Raw genomic sequence first — 13,641 nt, forward strand, 5'->3', positions numbered from 1 at the left:
ACCAGTCACTGAATCCAGCAGAACGATTTCAAACCACAAACGATAAGTGCAAGTATAGCCCTCAAATGTCTTCATTTCTAACCTGGCGTCAATGCTGTATACTCTCAGATATGTATGCATATCTACACTGTCTTCTCATCCCTTGTCTGATCTAACGGCGCAGTGGCAGCTTCGTCGCCAGTGTTGGCCTCCTGACCTGGTTTCACCCGATCGTCAGGAATCCATCGTCTCTGCATGCCGAAGCTGAGTATCAAGGAGGTACCCGCCACGACAACGGGTAAGATGAAAGCCCTAGAGATAGCATAACTGAACGCCTTTTGCACGAACGGTAAAACAGCCGCGGGAACCGCCTTCGCTAGGTCAGATGCACCAGCATCTTGTATCGCTTCGACGTTGACACCTCCTGGCACTCCCGCAAGCCGACGGTAGAGCTCCTGAGAGAAGAGGTTAGAAGCGACGCTAAGTCCCACTGCACCACCTAACAAGCGGTGGAATACGACCATGGCACACGCTGTCGGCATGTCGCTGTCGGGAAGGACAACCTGTACCGCAATGAAGGGGACCTGTTCCGCGAGCCCGATGCCCGCTCCGCTGAGGATTTGAAAGCCGATCCACTGCCCCATCGACGATTCTCTGTCGAGTCTCTGGAGGAGCACGCACCCGGCGATGAAGACGCTGGATCCGAGCCACATGAAGGGGACGTAGTAGCCTTTTGAGCTGACACATGCCCCTGTGACGATGATGGCGATACTGCATGGTATTCCGTATGCGAGGCAGCGAACACCCGACGTCACCGCGTTTGTGCCCAGGACTGCCTGGAAGTAGAACGCAAGATAGTACATGTGAGTATTATGTGCCATGGACATGAGCATGTTGAAGGTGCAGCTGATGGCCACGGTTCGCTGAGAGAGGATCCGCATGGGGATGGTAGCTCTTGACCCCTGTCAGCTGATATCGAAGATGTGTGGATATTATCTGTTGTTTTTCACTCACTCTTCTTTCTTTCTCGACTGCAACACCCCGAAGGCTGTGATGAAAATACCAAACACCACAAGGCAGGCGTAAACCCTAGGGTCAGACCAAGGGTATTTAGTCCCGCCCCATTGAAGAGCAAAAAACAAACTGATTAGGCCGACAATGAGAAGAAACCCGCCAAGCAGATCGAGCTTCTTCAGCTTTTGACGCAACGGGAGTTGACCGTGTATCGGTGTCCTCGCTCTCAAAATCTTGTACGCGATTCCAAATGTCACGGCACCAAATGCTAGACAGACTGTCAGGGGATCCGCTTCGGTCGCTAGTCTTTCATTACTCACGTAGATTGATCCTGTTCAGAATTTAGAACACTGTCAGAGCGAGTCATCGGTTCAAAACTTACCAAAAACAAAATCTCCAGGTGAGACGAGGCGTATCGGTAATGAGTCCTCCGAGAGTCGGTCCCAGAACTCCTGCGACGCCGTACATACTCGTGACCAGGGCCATTCCGAACGGTCTAGCTCGCAAAGGAACTGACCTTCCGTAGACTGACAGACTGCCGCAAAGCAGGCCAGCGGCCCCTATACCAGATATGACTCTCCCCGTGATCAATGCTGCAGAGTTTGGCGAGGCAGCGCAGAGAATCGAGCCTGCCTCGACTTCATAACACCACAGTTAATCAGAGGCCGTATTCTGCAGCTAGATACGAATTTGACTCACAAATGATGACGGAGGTCAGATAAAGAACTCTGGCATTGAACAAAGTGTACAAGCGACCAAACGTAGGCTGGAATGCCATTTCTGTGAAGAGATACGCACTTCCGTACCACGGCACGTCGTTGAGCCGATGGAAATCGCTGGTTATCTTGGGGATTGCCGTCGCTGGCCAGGGCATCGTAAGTCTAAAGACTTCCAGAGTCCGAGGAATTGCAAAAGCTTACCAAGTATACTGCCATCTATGGCTATCATGAAGGTTGCAATGGTGAAGACTGTTGATAGAAGAGCCAGCTCTCGTGGTGTAGCATATTGTTGAGTCTGCGACTCGTCTGAGTCCTCAACAGTCGTCATCTCATTTACATCATTTTCTTGGCTTCCCGGTCCCTTCATGTTCTGCAGATTTTTCGTCTTCTCTTTAGAATCATTGTTGACAACAACTTCATGGGTATTGCTCTTCTTTTCGTCGCTATCCAATTGAGGCGGCATGGAAATGTCCATGGTATCTTTTGTCTGAGCCTCCATACTCCTAGAACTCACTCAGCAGCGGCCCAAGTGTTACGAGATTTGGGGAATTTCATTTATTCCGAAGACAGAGGGAAATAAGCAATCCCATGGCAAGATTGTTCGGGGCCCATCTGGTTGTCAGTCATAACGCAAAGTTCCCATAAACAAGACTGATGTCCAAGTTGGGACATTGATGAACCTCGTCTTGCCGAAAGGGTCTTTGGTTCCTACAGCTCTTCCGCGGATGACTGCATTCAGTAATAAGATACACACCTGAACTAGCGCGTGAATCCTGCAGCACCCCGCGTAAGGCTACGTTTAGAATCCTTCAGGAGTAATCCTGCGGAAACAACGGGAACGGTACCGTCGGTCCAGAAGGGCACGCTGACTACTGCCTCACAGCGTATAGCCTGAAATCAGCCCCTCGGTTCGCTGTTCCGTACCATCTACAACTCTCATGCTGGACGAACACAATTGCTTACTAGTTGATTTGATGAGAGCAATACGGGCTACGGTGATTGGCTGGCCAGCCAGAAAGCCATTTGATGTGGTGCAGTTTGCCGCCTTGCTGCGCCCTTTCACACCGAAGGATCGGGCACGCATATACAATGACTCTGCCTTGGCGTTCTTGTCATTATTGACATCAGGCCAGGTCCTATAGCCGTGTCAGAGATAGATAAAGTATGTGTAGAGAGCTTTTCAAATTGATTACCTATGCCTCCAAAAACCGGTGGTTGGCGGACTCCTGAACACGCAGCATGATTTTCTCAAAGTTCTTCCTCGCGCTTTGCGCGACTGCAATGGTGCAGGCAACTCCCGCAGCCCTAGAGTGCAAGGCCTTTCCAGGCACCACATCATGGCCCTCGAGCAACGATTGGTCTCGCCTGAACAAGGCAGTCGATGGGCGGCTCTTCAGACCCCTTCTGCCAGGCGGGGTCTGTCACCCGGAGCAGCCGAACTATAGTGCAGACCAGTGCGCCAATCTCTTCACGGCTTGGAGAACCTTTGAGTTCCATGCTGAGGACCCCGTCTCGGTGATGTGGGACAACTGGACCAACTACACCTGTGTCCCTCTCGATGGCTTCCCTTGCAGCGGAGCAGGCTATCCGTCATATGTGGTCAACGCAACCACGGCGAAGCATGTCAAGACAGCTGTAGATTTTGGTGAGTGCATCATCCATAATAGAAAGAAACAAGTTTAACTAACAAAAACCCATGCACAGCGCGAAAGAATCAAGTCCGTCTTGTTGTCAAGAGCAGTGGACATGACTACCTCGGGCGCTCAATCGCGCCCGGCTCCCTTTCCATCTGGACGCACCATCTCAATGAGATCCAGTATCACGAGGGGCAATTCAAACTAGTTGGGTCGGGAAAGGTTATACCTGGCGATGCCATCACCGCCGCAGCTGGAGCGAAGATGGTTGATGTGTACGCTGCAGCGAGCCAACACAATCGCGCTGTTGTAGGCGGCGGAGGTAAGACCGTTTCACAGGGTGGCTTTGTGACAGGTGGTGGTCATTCCATCTTAGCACCCCATTACGGTCTTGCGGCAGACAACGTTCTGCAAATGGAGGTCGTTACCCCCGGCGGCGATCTTATCACGGTCAACGAAGATCAAAACGCCGACTTGTTCTGGGCCATGCGAGGCGTAAGTCTTGGATTGCGGGATCTCTTGCTGTTTATCTACTTACATGGTAATATTAGGGAGGAGGTTCGACATATGGGGTTCTCACCTCTGTCACAGTCAAGACGCATCCTGAAAAGAAGCTCACTATGGTTTTATTCATGGCCTTCACTGTTCCTGAGGCTCCTTTCACTCTGGACCTCGCCACTTGGGCCGCTTCTCAGCTGCCTTACCTCTCGGACTCTGGACTATCAGGTTATCTCATGGCTACCGTGAACTCAACGCCGCCGATTCCACTGCCTGGTCTCCCAGAGCGAGTTGCCGGTCTGATGGGCAAAACAATCATTCTGGATACCCAAGATACGGCCAAGATTAACGAGATCTTTCAGCCACTCAACAAAACCATCCAGGAACGGTGGCCTGGACAGGTCAACTTGCTGACTATTACTCAACCGTACGACTCATTCGCGGCCTGGTATGCCGAGAACTTTGACGACGGTCAGGCCGGGGGCTCTGTCTATCTCATCTCACGATTCCTAGACAAGAAGACCCTGACAACTGACCTGGACGCACTGAAGAGTGCACTGGAGCCTATTCTTCTCAACGATGGCTGGCTTGGAACCTACCTGGTTGCTGGAAAGGGTGTCAATGAAGCGAAGCCCCGCGGCGGGGGAAATTCTGTCCATCCGGCCTGGCGGAAGGCATATGTTCATGCGCGTGAGTAGCCAACCAGAAAAGTCTCAAGGCTTTATCATGGCCTTATGCACATGTAGGAGAAGTGACTAATAATTAGCAGTCACCTGGCAGGGCTGGGGATACGAACCATGGGATCCCGTAGCAGGAGAGAAAGCTAGGGAGATTCTGGACGCTAGGTTCGAGCCTCTTCGCCAACTGACGCCCGATGGGGGATCGTACATGAATGAAGTAAGTTTCTCAAACTGATGAGTAGAGAAACCAGCTAGATCAGGGGTTTTGCTAACGATTTGATCAGGGATTCCCGTTTGAGAAGAACTGGCAGCAGGCATTTTGGGGCTCAAACTACCCGAGATTGTCCAAGATCAAGCGCAGTGTTGATCCGAAGAACGTTTTGTGGTGCAAAACTTGTGTGGGAAATGAAGGCTGGGAGGAAAAAAGCGACGGCCGCCTCTGCAGGGTTCAGTAAACAAGCAACTAAGTATGAAGACCACTGTGGACTGTTTACAATTTACTATAACCTTGGGCGCTCCATGAGTCCATGCACATGTGCCCTCGAGAAAAAGAACAACTTCTCAGTCTCAAGGTCGCTTGACGCGCTTTAGATCGCAGTACTTTAAGTCTTGTCAAACGTGAGAGCCTTATGTACAACCCCACGCGGATGCGAACTCCTTAGGTAACCATCAGGAGCCCATTGAGGTTGGACCAGTTTATGCAGTACTCTTCGGGATTATTTCATTCTAAATTCATGAAGTGTGAGGATGTCGAGAGAAGAGTCCACCACTGGTGTGGCTACATCTCTTGGTCGACCGAAGGCCAAGATCTTGTGTTGAGGGACCGACATATGACCCACTGTTTCCCCCGGATACCGGAGGCCCACTAGACCGACCGGCCGGCCGGTGAGACTGCACTAAGCCAGCAAGGTCGCGACGTTGCGTTAAGGTCCGTCATATTTGCCCAAGACTTAGTGGAAAGGGGTCAAAGGGGACATTGATGCATGAAACCACGAAAACAAGGCTGAAAATGGCTTGTGGCGCCAGCTCAGTGGTAAACACCCTTCCTTTTGACACAAATTGGTGGCTTCGAGGTGGTCTCGGATGGCCCTGGTCTGCAATCCCCCACTTCTCGGAGCGGTCAGCCCGGAAACACACTTGTCTGGAGGCTGGCCGTCTCAACCGTTGCAACCACATCTTCTGCATGTCTCAGCCACCAAGTCTGAGGGAAGGTTCTAGACTTTTGGAAAAGTCGGTAATGCCCGGCTAGAGTAGGCTGTTGATTCCACCAGATTAACGAGCCGCGTGTTGGGGTTCACATGATTGATGGGATTGGACATATTACCACCTCGTCACATGCAGCGTCAATTTGCTGAGAGAATGGTATTCAGCGATAATTCAAACGGCCGAGACCTCAACTTGTACCAGTCGGGTCTATCGCAATATATGCATCATTCACAAATTCGAATTTCTAGACATTTCAAATCAGAAGAATGAGCAACATACGCGTATTGAGAAATATGAAGTGACTTAAAACAAGTTGCCCGAGACTGCTAGTAGCAAAAGACGAACCACCGGAGATGTGGGGCCTTGAGTAACGGAGCGAGGCGGCGCTTTATCCGGACCACGCGGGCCCGAGAATGCTGACGTAAAGTGGCAGACGTCACAACTGGGAGAAGCGCGGGGTTGATACACACTAAAGAAGACGAGATGGCATTCTCAAATCTACTTCATTCTATCAGAAGCAAACATTCATGTGCAGTTGCTTTTTCGTAGCTCAGCTCATTTAAACTACCTTAGTGTAACGGAAGAGCGAACCGAAAACTGGGCAAAATGTCTAAACCTGGACAGTTCCGAGCCGAGTAAGTCACTCTTCATGTCGGGCGGTGATGCATCTCATTCCATCGCGTTGTTTTCCCGTCAACCACCATACCAGGGTCTCGAGATCATAGGTCAAGTGCAGACGAATCATGTGTATAATTCTTACAAGCTAAAATAACGCCAAACCTCCTTAGCCTCCCTGAGCTCGCGAGACATCTTCTCACAAATGGCCCTCACAAGACTCAACCTACCGCCCGCAGAGTCCGAGTCATCTTAAACAGTACATGCGTCGTCGATACCACCAAAGCAGTCCATGTTTGGGAACACGTTGCATATCCGCAGTACTATGTACCCGTAACTGAACTACGGAACTGCCGTTGGAAAGACAAGCAAGACATCCAGTCCACGGTCGATGCATCCCAAGCCGCGGCGGCAGTCGTTGAAGTGACCGTTCCTGGGCGGGACGGTGAAAACGACTTTACCACCGATCGGGCGTTGAGATTTTCCGACAATGGAGAGATCAGCGGTGCCCTAAAGGGTCTGATAAGGCTTGAGTTCGGCAGTATGGGTATGTTGTCTCAGCCACCATCGGAAGTTCCGTAATCTCCGTCATGTACCTTCGGAACTGACAAAAAACCACTATTCAACACCACCAGACCAGTGGCTCGAGGAGGAGACGCCCATCTACGTCCACCCCAAGGATCCCTACAAGCGCATTGATATTCTCCCTTCGTCGCGGCCTGTAGAGATCAAGGTCGCCGGAAAGACCGTGGCCAAGACCAACTTTGCCGTTCATTTGCTGGAAACTGGGCTGCCTACGCGATACTACCTGCCCTTAGCGTCGGTTGATCAGTCAGCTTTGCGAAAAAGCAAGCTCATCACCAAGTGCCCTTACAAGGGCGATGCTGAGTATTACAGTGTTGTGGTGGATGGCAAAGAGCACAGCGACTTGATCTGGTATTACAGGCTTCCCACACAGGAGAGCGCGGGGATCGCTGGTCTGCTGTGCTTTTACAATGAGAAAGTCGACATTATTCTGGATGGTGAATTTCTGGAGCGGCCAAAGACGTTCTTTTCCTAAGTCAGGTAGTTTAGATATGAACGAGTAAATTGTACTGCATCGCAAGTAGTCAAGGAATATGAATGCATGAAGATATTGAACACGCTTCAGTTTTAATATGGTACATCTTGATACACGCGGCATGTTGCCCTGACGAACGTATGGTAAACGTCAAAATGGCTGCCATTCTGTTTATGATGGGTGCTGATTAGCACCCAATCCTTGAGTCATAAATCGTAAATTTTGCTCCAACAGTAGTACGCAGACGCAACCTTAGTAGCTCCAGTCGCGGAAGCGCACGCAATCTGTGATCCGAGCTGGGCGTGATATACATCGATCAGTTCATCGATAGGCTGCGTCGTACAGTACCCGCATTCTCGTCCCCTCGCGTCTAATTGCCGCTTTTTCAAGCCTTTCCCCGCGAACAGCCGGCTCGGCGCGTCTCTTGGAGATCGTGGCGCAGGGCATCGGTCTCGGATCGATCTTTGGCGCTGATTAGTCGTGGTCTTGGACCCTTACTGCAGCCAGAAACTCTGCTTGCCGACAGGTCAGGATCGCCGCCGACATCGTGGGTGACACAACGGCGGGTCGCGTTTCTGAAACGCCTGTCATGGCACGTTGACAGCTAAGCCAGTGAACATGACGTGCAGCTAGCTCAGTCGATGCAGTGCATCCTTCAGCCGCATGCCTTTCCGCATTGGGCAATCGCTTCATCGTCGCCTAGACCGTTCACGCGTGAACTGTTGGTGAGCAATTTGGCGACGGGCGAGATCGTATCTTGCAATCCTTCAGGTGCTCATCACCAGTTCAAAAGTACCCAGGCATCGAGCCGTACGTTCCAGCAGGGCCGTGCGCGTCATAGCCCTGAGGGATGAATTCGTCCATGAAGCCGGGAGGCGCCATGCTGTAGAGGCTCCCCGGGTACACCTGCATGGCCTGAGAGCAATCCATGACATCTTGGTTGGCCTGCTGCTGCTGCTGCTGCTGCTGCTGTTGCTGTTGCTGTTGTTGTTGCTGGTGCTCCTCAGCTGCCGCCGTGGCCTGCTGCTCGAGAAGAAGACGTTCGTCGCGCTCCTTTAGCTGCGATAGGGAAGCCTGCTGAGGCAGCGCTTGATGGTGGATCGGGGGCGGTGAGGTGACGGCGGGCGTCAGGGCCTGGGCGACGGAGTGGAATGCTGGGATGTCGGCGATGAGCTCGGGAAAGCGTGTGAAGAAGTCCATGCCCATTGTCCAGGCGTTGATGTCCGATATCCTCTGCTCGAACATGGGCGAAATTTGGTACTGGCCTGTGACGACGCTCTTTTTGTACGCGTCACGGAATTCATAGGGCCAGAGGAGGTGGAAGTTGGGGCCGAAGAGCTCCCAGAACTGGTTGTTGCAGTAATGATGTTGTCCAAAGACGAACCGTTCCCGAACACCTGGCCTAAAAGGTTGTTAGGAACTGCAATCGAGCATAAATGGCAATAACCAGAGGGGTGTATTGACGTACCAGACAAAGAAGTCGATGGCATAAGAATGTGGCATCGCCTGTGATGGTCTGCAATAGATCAGCATACGTCTAAGAACAGCAACATACAGGCCGTTATTTGACAAACCTCTTCAGGTACCAGGTGGGCAGCTTAGCATAGCGTTCGGGGGTGGGATCGGAGTGATACTGCAGCAGCAAGTGCATGGTTCGAAGGATCGCCAGCCGTTCTGTCGGCGGGCAAGTCATGAAGCACAATTCGTCGACCCTGCGGAGCTTTCTCCACAACTTGGACAATGGCCGTGACTTCGCGACGGCATCCCAGCCCTCGAGTAGTACCCGCACGGGGATGTCCTCGTCGTTGGAGTCCTCGATCGCGTGAGCTTCCTTCGATATGCGACACCGCTTTGCCAAGACCTGGTTAACAGCCCGCCACACATTCACCTTCGGAGACGCTGGGCCCGCTGGGGTCCGGACAGTGACGCAGTCGCAGTGCGCTTCGGGTGGTGGCACTATGAGATTGGGATCGTCTGGGACATCGTCCCCGTCGTCGTCCTCGTCGTCGACAAAGTCCTGGCTGTCCGACGTGGAGCTAGGTGCGTGGACGCTGGGAGCGTGTATGCTGGATGCCGGGAACCCATTCGGCACCCTGCCGACGACGGCGCCATTGACACTACCGTGGAAACCGTGGACGTCGAGGGCGGCGGGGGTTTCGGGCAGCAGGCCCATGGGTGCGGTGTAGGTTGGCGCCGAGAGCTCCGTAAGCATAGTCGCATCCCGAGAGGCTGCTGAGCCTGCTCGCGGCAGGGATGTTGACGCTGTCACGGTGGGAGGCGGCGAGCGTTGCTGTGTCGCTGGGGTTGGGCGGCTCGGCAGCACATGGTCGCGGATCGTCTGCTCGATGGACTTGAAGGTGTCGAACAGGCCGTCCCGCTCGCGCGTGACGGCGGCCAGCTGCTCCATGGCGGCCGACAGCCTCGTCGAGTCATCCTTTCGGAGCTCCTTGACCTGGGCCTCGAGCTCGGCGATGCGGTTGCGGGTGCGCTCGCGAGCCTGCCGCTGGGCCCGGCGGTCAAGCTCGCGCTTCCGGATTTTGCGGGCGAGCTCCTTTTCGGAGGGGACCTTGGCTGGCGGAGCTCCTCCTCCTGTTGCTGCTGATGGTGTGGGGGCATCATCGTCTGGTCCATTGGACGCCATAGCTCTTTTCCTTCTTCCTTTATGAAAGAAGATTGTGGGCAGAAAAGAGAGGAAAGAGTCAACGAGAATAAAAGCGCGTTCGCGCTTGAGGGGCCAAGTGTTTGTGCTTTCTGCTCGCGTGGTCCGCTGGTTTGGGCCCTATCTTTCGCAAGCGGATGATGGGAAAGCTTGGTTTTGTCAGCGGAAAGATGAGATATCGATTACTAGCCCGGGCACGGGTCCGGATAGTCTCGAAGAAAGTTGACGGTAGATGTGCAGAAGTGGATCGGGCGGGCATCAATACTAATGGGGAGAAAGGGGACCGGGAGTTGAAAAGACAAAAGGAAGCTTACTCCTTGAGGTTTAATTAACCAATCGTGTATCGAGACAGACAGACAGTCAGAGGCAGCAGAGACAGGGCTTGGACGGGCATCCCGGCCACACCTCTAGACAGGCATTCGAATACAGATACAACAGTCTGAGAATATGGTAGTGTAGCAAGGAGGGAAGAGGGGTGGATGAGAAGTTGAGAAGAAAGACCAAAGAATGTGGGGTAAAATGCGGCCACCCTTGCTGTGCTGTACAGTGACACTTGCTTGTCCTGCAGCTCTCTCTCTCTCTCGCTCTCTCTCTGTCTCACTCTCCTTGCCTTGTCTCGCCTGCCCTGGTCTAGCTGAGCTGGGAATCCTATGTGACATTGGGCTTAAACTCTGCCATCGGTGGCTTTGCGTGGCTCTGATAGAGTTCGGACGCCATAGCTCCGCACGCAATTTAGCCCAGCAGAGCGACAAATCAGCAGTTGGGAAATGGAGGGAAATGCTGGCCCGCACCCTCCACTCCATCGCATTGGTCTTAGAGTGTCTCAGTCGCAAGAGTCGACAACTGTGCTAGCACTTAGAGAAGGATTTCCTAAGCAAGCCAAGCTCCAACGGGGGCTAATTAGCACTACTTCGACATTCCGCGGATGCCGTGTCCGGACGGAACTTCTAGTCTACTTTTCTCTAGCAACCTACTAAAGCCTTACCATCCCCTGCAGACCCTTCAGCTCGTGTAGCCACACCAAGCCTTGCGCCCTATCGAAACTCGATTCCGAACTGCCAGATTTATCAATGCGTAAAGTGGGTTTTTGTTGGCTTTGCAACGTCGATTATCAAATTGCGATATGTCACTGGATACCTCGGATACCTCGCCCACATATTAAACATGGCTTATAAGACATTCCAGCCTTAGCAGTCTTGTGTTACCTCCAATCGTCACATACCTCTCACTCATTTGCTAAGCTGTCACTTTTCCCGCCTCCCTCGCTTTGAAAATCACTTCCAACTGCGGCAGCGACAATGTAAAACCATCCTTTTTGCCATCAATAAACGCTTCTGCCTTCTGCCCTGGGGCGAATGCAACATCATATCGGTTAATAATTTGGCTGGCGCAGTAACGGATCTCCATCAAGCCCAGCTGCTTTCCGACGCACGAGTACTTGCCTGCCATGATTCATCCTTGTCGTCAGCTCTCACGTCGCACCGATCGGCCCAAAAAGGTGGAGGAGGTCATGATTTTAAGTGCTTACCGGTACCAAAGGGAACAAATGCGGCAGGGTCTTTGGCCAGATCGGGCCGGGAGGTCCACCGCTCGGGAATGAAGTCGTTTGCCTGCGGGAACAGGCGCTCGTCTATTTGTTTTTGCCACAGTCAGCAAGCAACATCTTGTACGACAGTCGTGGTTCATCAGCCGAGACAACGGTTGAAGATGGAACAGTTTCTTTTTGAGACTTGCCTCTGAACATGGTGTGCGTAGGCACCTGGATGATTGTATCACCCGGAATAAACGTCCCGTCAATATCTATGCCTTCGGGCGGGGTCATGCGTTGCACACCCGACGGAACGGGAGGATGAAGCCTCAACGTCTCGTCGATGCACGCCTGCAGGTACGGGAGCTTTGACAGTGCGGAGTGTTCAGGCTCCGCATTCTGCGCAAAGTAGTCGTCGATCTCCTCCCTTAGCCGCTGGTAGACATCCGGCTTTTGGGCTAGCTCGAAGAAGAGACAAGTAAGGGATGCAGCTGTCGTATCACTTTACGAATTCGTAAATACAACGTCAGCTGAGTTGACCCAGCACCATGGATATCAAAGTGGGATGCGAGACATTACTTACCTTCCTGCAACGATGATAAGATACGCGTCGCCGTATAGGTTGAGGGTATCCTGCCAAGTCGGGTTTTTGAGGGATTGATACTCCTCCAAGATCCATGAGAAGACGTCTGGGCGGTCAGGGGGGTTCTTAAAATTGATGACAATTAGCATGCATATCCCTCGACCCGGGTCATCGGCAGATCATACCGCGATTCTCTCGTCCACCTGAGATGTGACAAATTTCCAGAATCGCTTGTTATTTTCATTCAAGATTGGCGTGTTCTTGAAGATGGGGAAGAGCCATAGCATATGGCTGAACATGCCAATAGCCTGCATATCTTGATGCAAGGAAGTCATAAAATAGTGCTTGATGCCTTCCTTAAGCATGCCAAAGGACTTGCCGAAAGCCAGGTCTCCCATGACATCGAAGCTGTAAAAGTTGAACCAGTCTGAAATATTGAATGGCTTTCCCTTGTTCTTGTCAATACTTGCAAGAAGCTGATTGGTGTAGTCGGCAACCCGGAATTCGTAGTCTCTAAGCGCTAAACCTATTGTTAGTTGCGAAGCCCCAAAACGTCTCGGGGCGAACTCTTGTATTACCTTTCGAGCTGAACCCTCGATCCCAACTCTTGCGCCTCTGTGCGTGCTCTTGCTTGTCTCGGACGAGCTGTAACGAGTACATGGGATGCAAGACTCCATACCATGGGCCTTTGGTGCATGGTGAGCGATTCGAGTGGATTGGAAGAACGGCCTTTGGATTGTTGATAGACAACTCGGTCGGGCCTTAAGGCATTGACATTAGCATTCTTCATCGGTAGAATAAGATTTAACAGAGTCCCTCACCAATTCTCACAATGTCACCATACTGTTCATGGAGTTGTTGGACCTCGGTGTACATGTGCAACTCTTTGACTGCTCGCGAGGTGATCCACAGATTCGAGAGCCTCGCCAGGAACGGCCCCTTGAAGCCATTGAGCCGGTGGAATGCCGCACGGTACACGAGTAAACTTGTGTAGATTCCAGCAATGAGCGCTGCCGTGAGAGACCCAGCTGTCTTGAGCGCAGCCGCATTGGTCTGGAAAGTCTCAGGAGCTCCCCGGGAAAGGGTCGCCGTCAGCAACCCAATACCCAGTGTGAAGTTCCTAAAGAGTCTGGTAGTAGCTGTGTCCCATTCCCCTTTGCGGAAAACGAAGACGTGGAGCTGAGTGCCTAAAATGAAAAACAGGCCATGAGCCTGAAGGATCTGGAGGTTTGTAATTGCCATTTTTCTGTGTTTGTCATGCCAATTTCTGGCTCCGCTTCTGGCTTGTTCACCACACAAGAAATGAAGTAGAGGAGGAGGGTTTCTTTTTTGAGAAAGCAGATAAGGATGGGGCCGCTCTCAAAGGCTTGGTAAATACTCTCTGGACAGATTCGAATGCAACTCTTCGACAAATCGAGCGAGGCGCATGAGGAAATCACTGCGTCAGAACGCAATAGCTGCCATCC

The 13,641-nt window shown here is 52.3% G+C and overlaps 5 protein-coding genes across 5 annotated transcripts; 2 read left to right on the forward strand and 3 right to left on the reverse strand.

Moving 5' to 3' along the window:
• Nucleotides 1-122: 122 nt before the first annotated feature.
• HER10_EVM0005562 (uncharacterized protein) lies at nucleotides 123-2,187 on the reverse strand (the record flags this gene model as incomplete). Its single annotated transcript, XM_035475173.1, has 5 exons — nucleotides 123-933; nucleotides 994-1,261; nucleotides 1,383-1,631; nucleotides 1,693-1,854; nucleotides 1,914-2,187. 5 exons carry the CDS (start codon nucleotides 2,185-2,187, stop codon nucleotides 123-125), a joined length of 1,764 nt encoding a protein of 587 aa, XP_035330677.1.
• A 746-nt stretch (nucleotides 2,188-2,933) lies between these two features.
• Nucleotides 2,934-4,979, forward strand: HER10_EVM0011682 (FAD binding domain-containing protein; the record flags this gene model as incomplete). Its single annotated transcript, XM_035481106.1, has 5 exons — nucleotides 2,934-3,357; nucleotides 3,417-3,841; nucleotides 3,898-4,534; nucleotides 4,611-4,741; nucleotides 4,809-4,979. Exons 1-5 carry the CDS (start codon nucleotides 2,952-2,954, stop codon nucleotides 4,977-4,979), a joined length of 1,770 nt encoding a protein of 589 aa, XP_035331013.1. The 5' UTR covers nucleotides 2,934-2,951.
• A 1,070-nt stretch (nucleotides 4,980-6,049) lies between these two features.
• On the forward strand, nucleotides 6,050-7,405 carry HER10_EVM0010354 (uncharacterized protein; the record flags this gene model as incomplete). The annotated part of the gene is made up of 3 exons (XM_035479817.1): nucleotides 6,050-6,365; nucleotides 6,519-6,892; nucleotides 6,981-7,405. The coding sequence occupies exons 1-3, from the start codon at nucleotides 6,337-6,339 to the stop codon at nucleotides 7,403-7,405; spliced, it is 828 nt and encodes a 275-aa protein (XP_035330938.1). The 5' UTR covers nucleotides 6,050-6,336.
• A 159-nt stretch (nucleotides 7,406-7,564) lies between these two features.
• HER10_EVM0000709 (uncharacterized protein) lies at nucleotides 7,565-10,542 on the reverse strand. The gene is made up of 3 exons (XM_035482840.1): nucleotides 8,980-10,542; nucleotides 8,874-8,921; nucleotides 7,565-8,807 (listed from the first exon to the last, which is right to left on the reverse strand). Exons 1-3 carry the CDS (start codon nucleotides 10,044-10,046, stop codon nucleotides 8,192-8,194), a joined length of 1,731 nt encoding a protein of 576 aa, XP_035330375.1. The 5' UTR covers nucleotides 10,047-10,542; the 3' UTR covers nucleotides 7,565-8,191.
• Nucleotides 10,543-11,300: 758 nt separating this feature from the next.
• HER10_EVM0013293 (uncharacterized protein) lies at nucleotides 11,301-13,417 on the reverse strand (the record flags this gene model as incomplete). The annotated part of the gene is made up of 7 exons (XM_035482656.1): nucleotides 11,301-11,506; nucleotides 11,593-11,694; nucleotides 11,799-12,094; nucleotides 12,176-12,300; nucleotides 12,361-12,695; nucleotides 12,754-12,936; nucleotides 12,997-13,417. 7 exons carry the CDS (start codon nucleotides 13,415-13,417, stop codon nucleotides 11,301-11,303), a joined length of 1,668 nt encoding a protein of 555 aa, XP_035331105.1.
• Between the last annotated feature and the right edge of the window lie 224 nt (nucleotides 13,418-13,641).

This window comes from Colletotrichum scovillei, assembly GCF_011075155.1.
Source record: "Colletotrichum scovillei strain TJNH1 chromosome Unknown Contig00008, whole genome shotgun sequence".
NCBI lineage: Eukaryota > Fungi > Ascomycota > Sordariomycetes > Glomerellales > Glomerellaceae > Colletotrichum > Colletotrichum scovillei.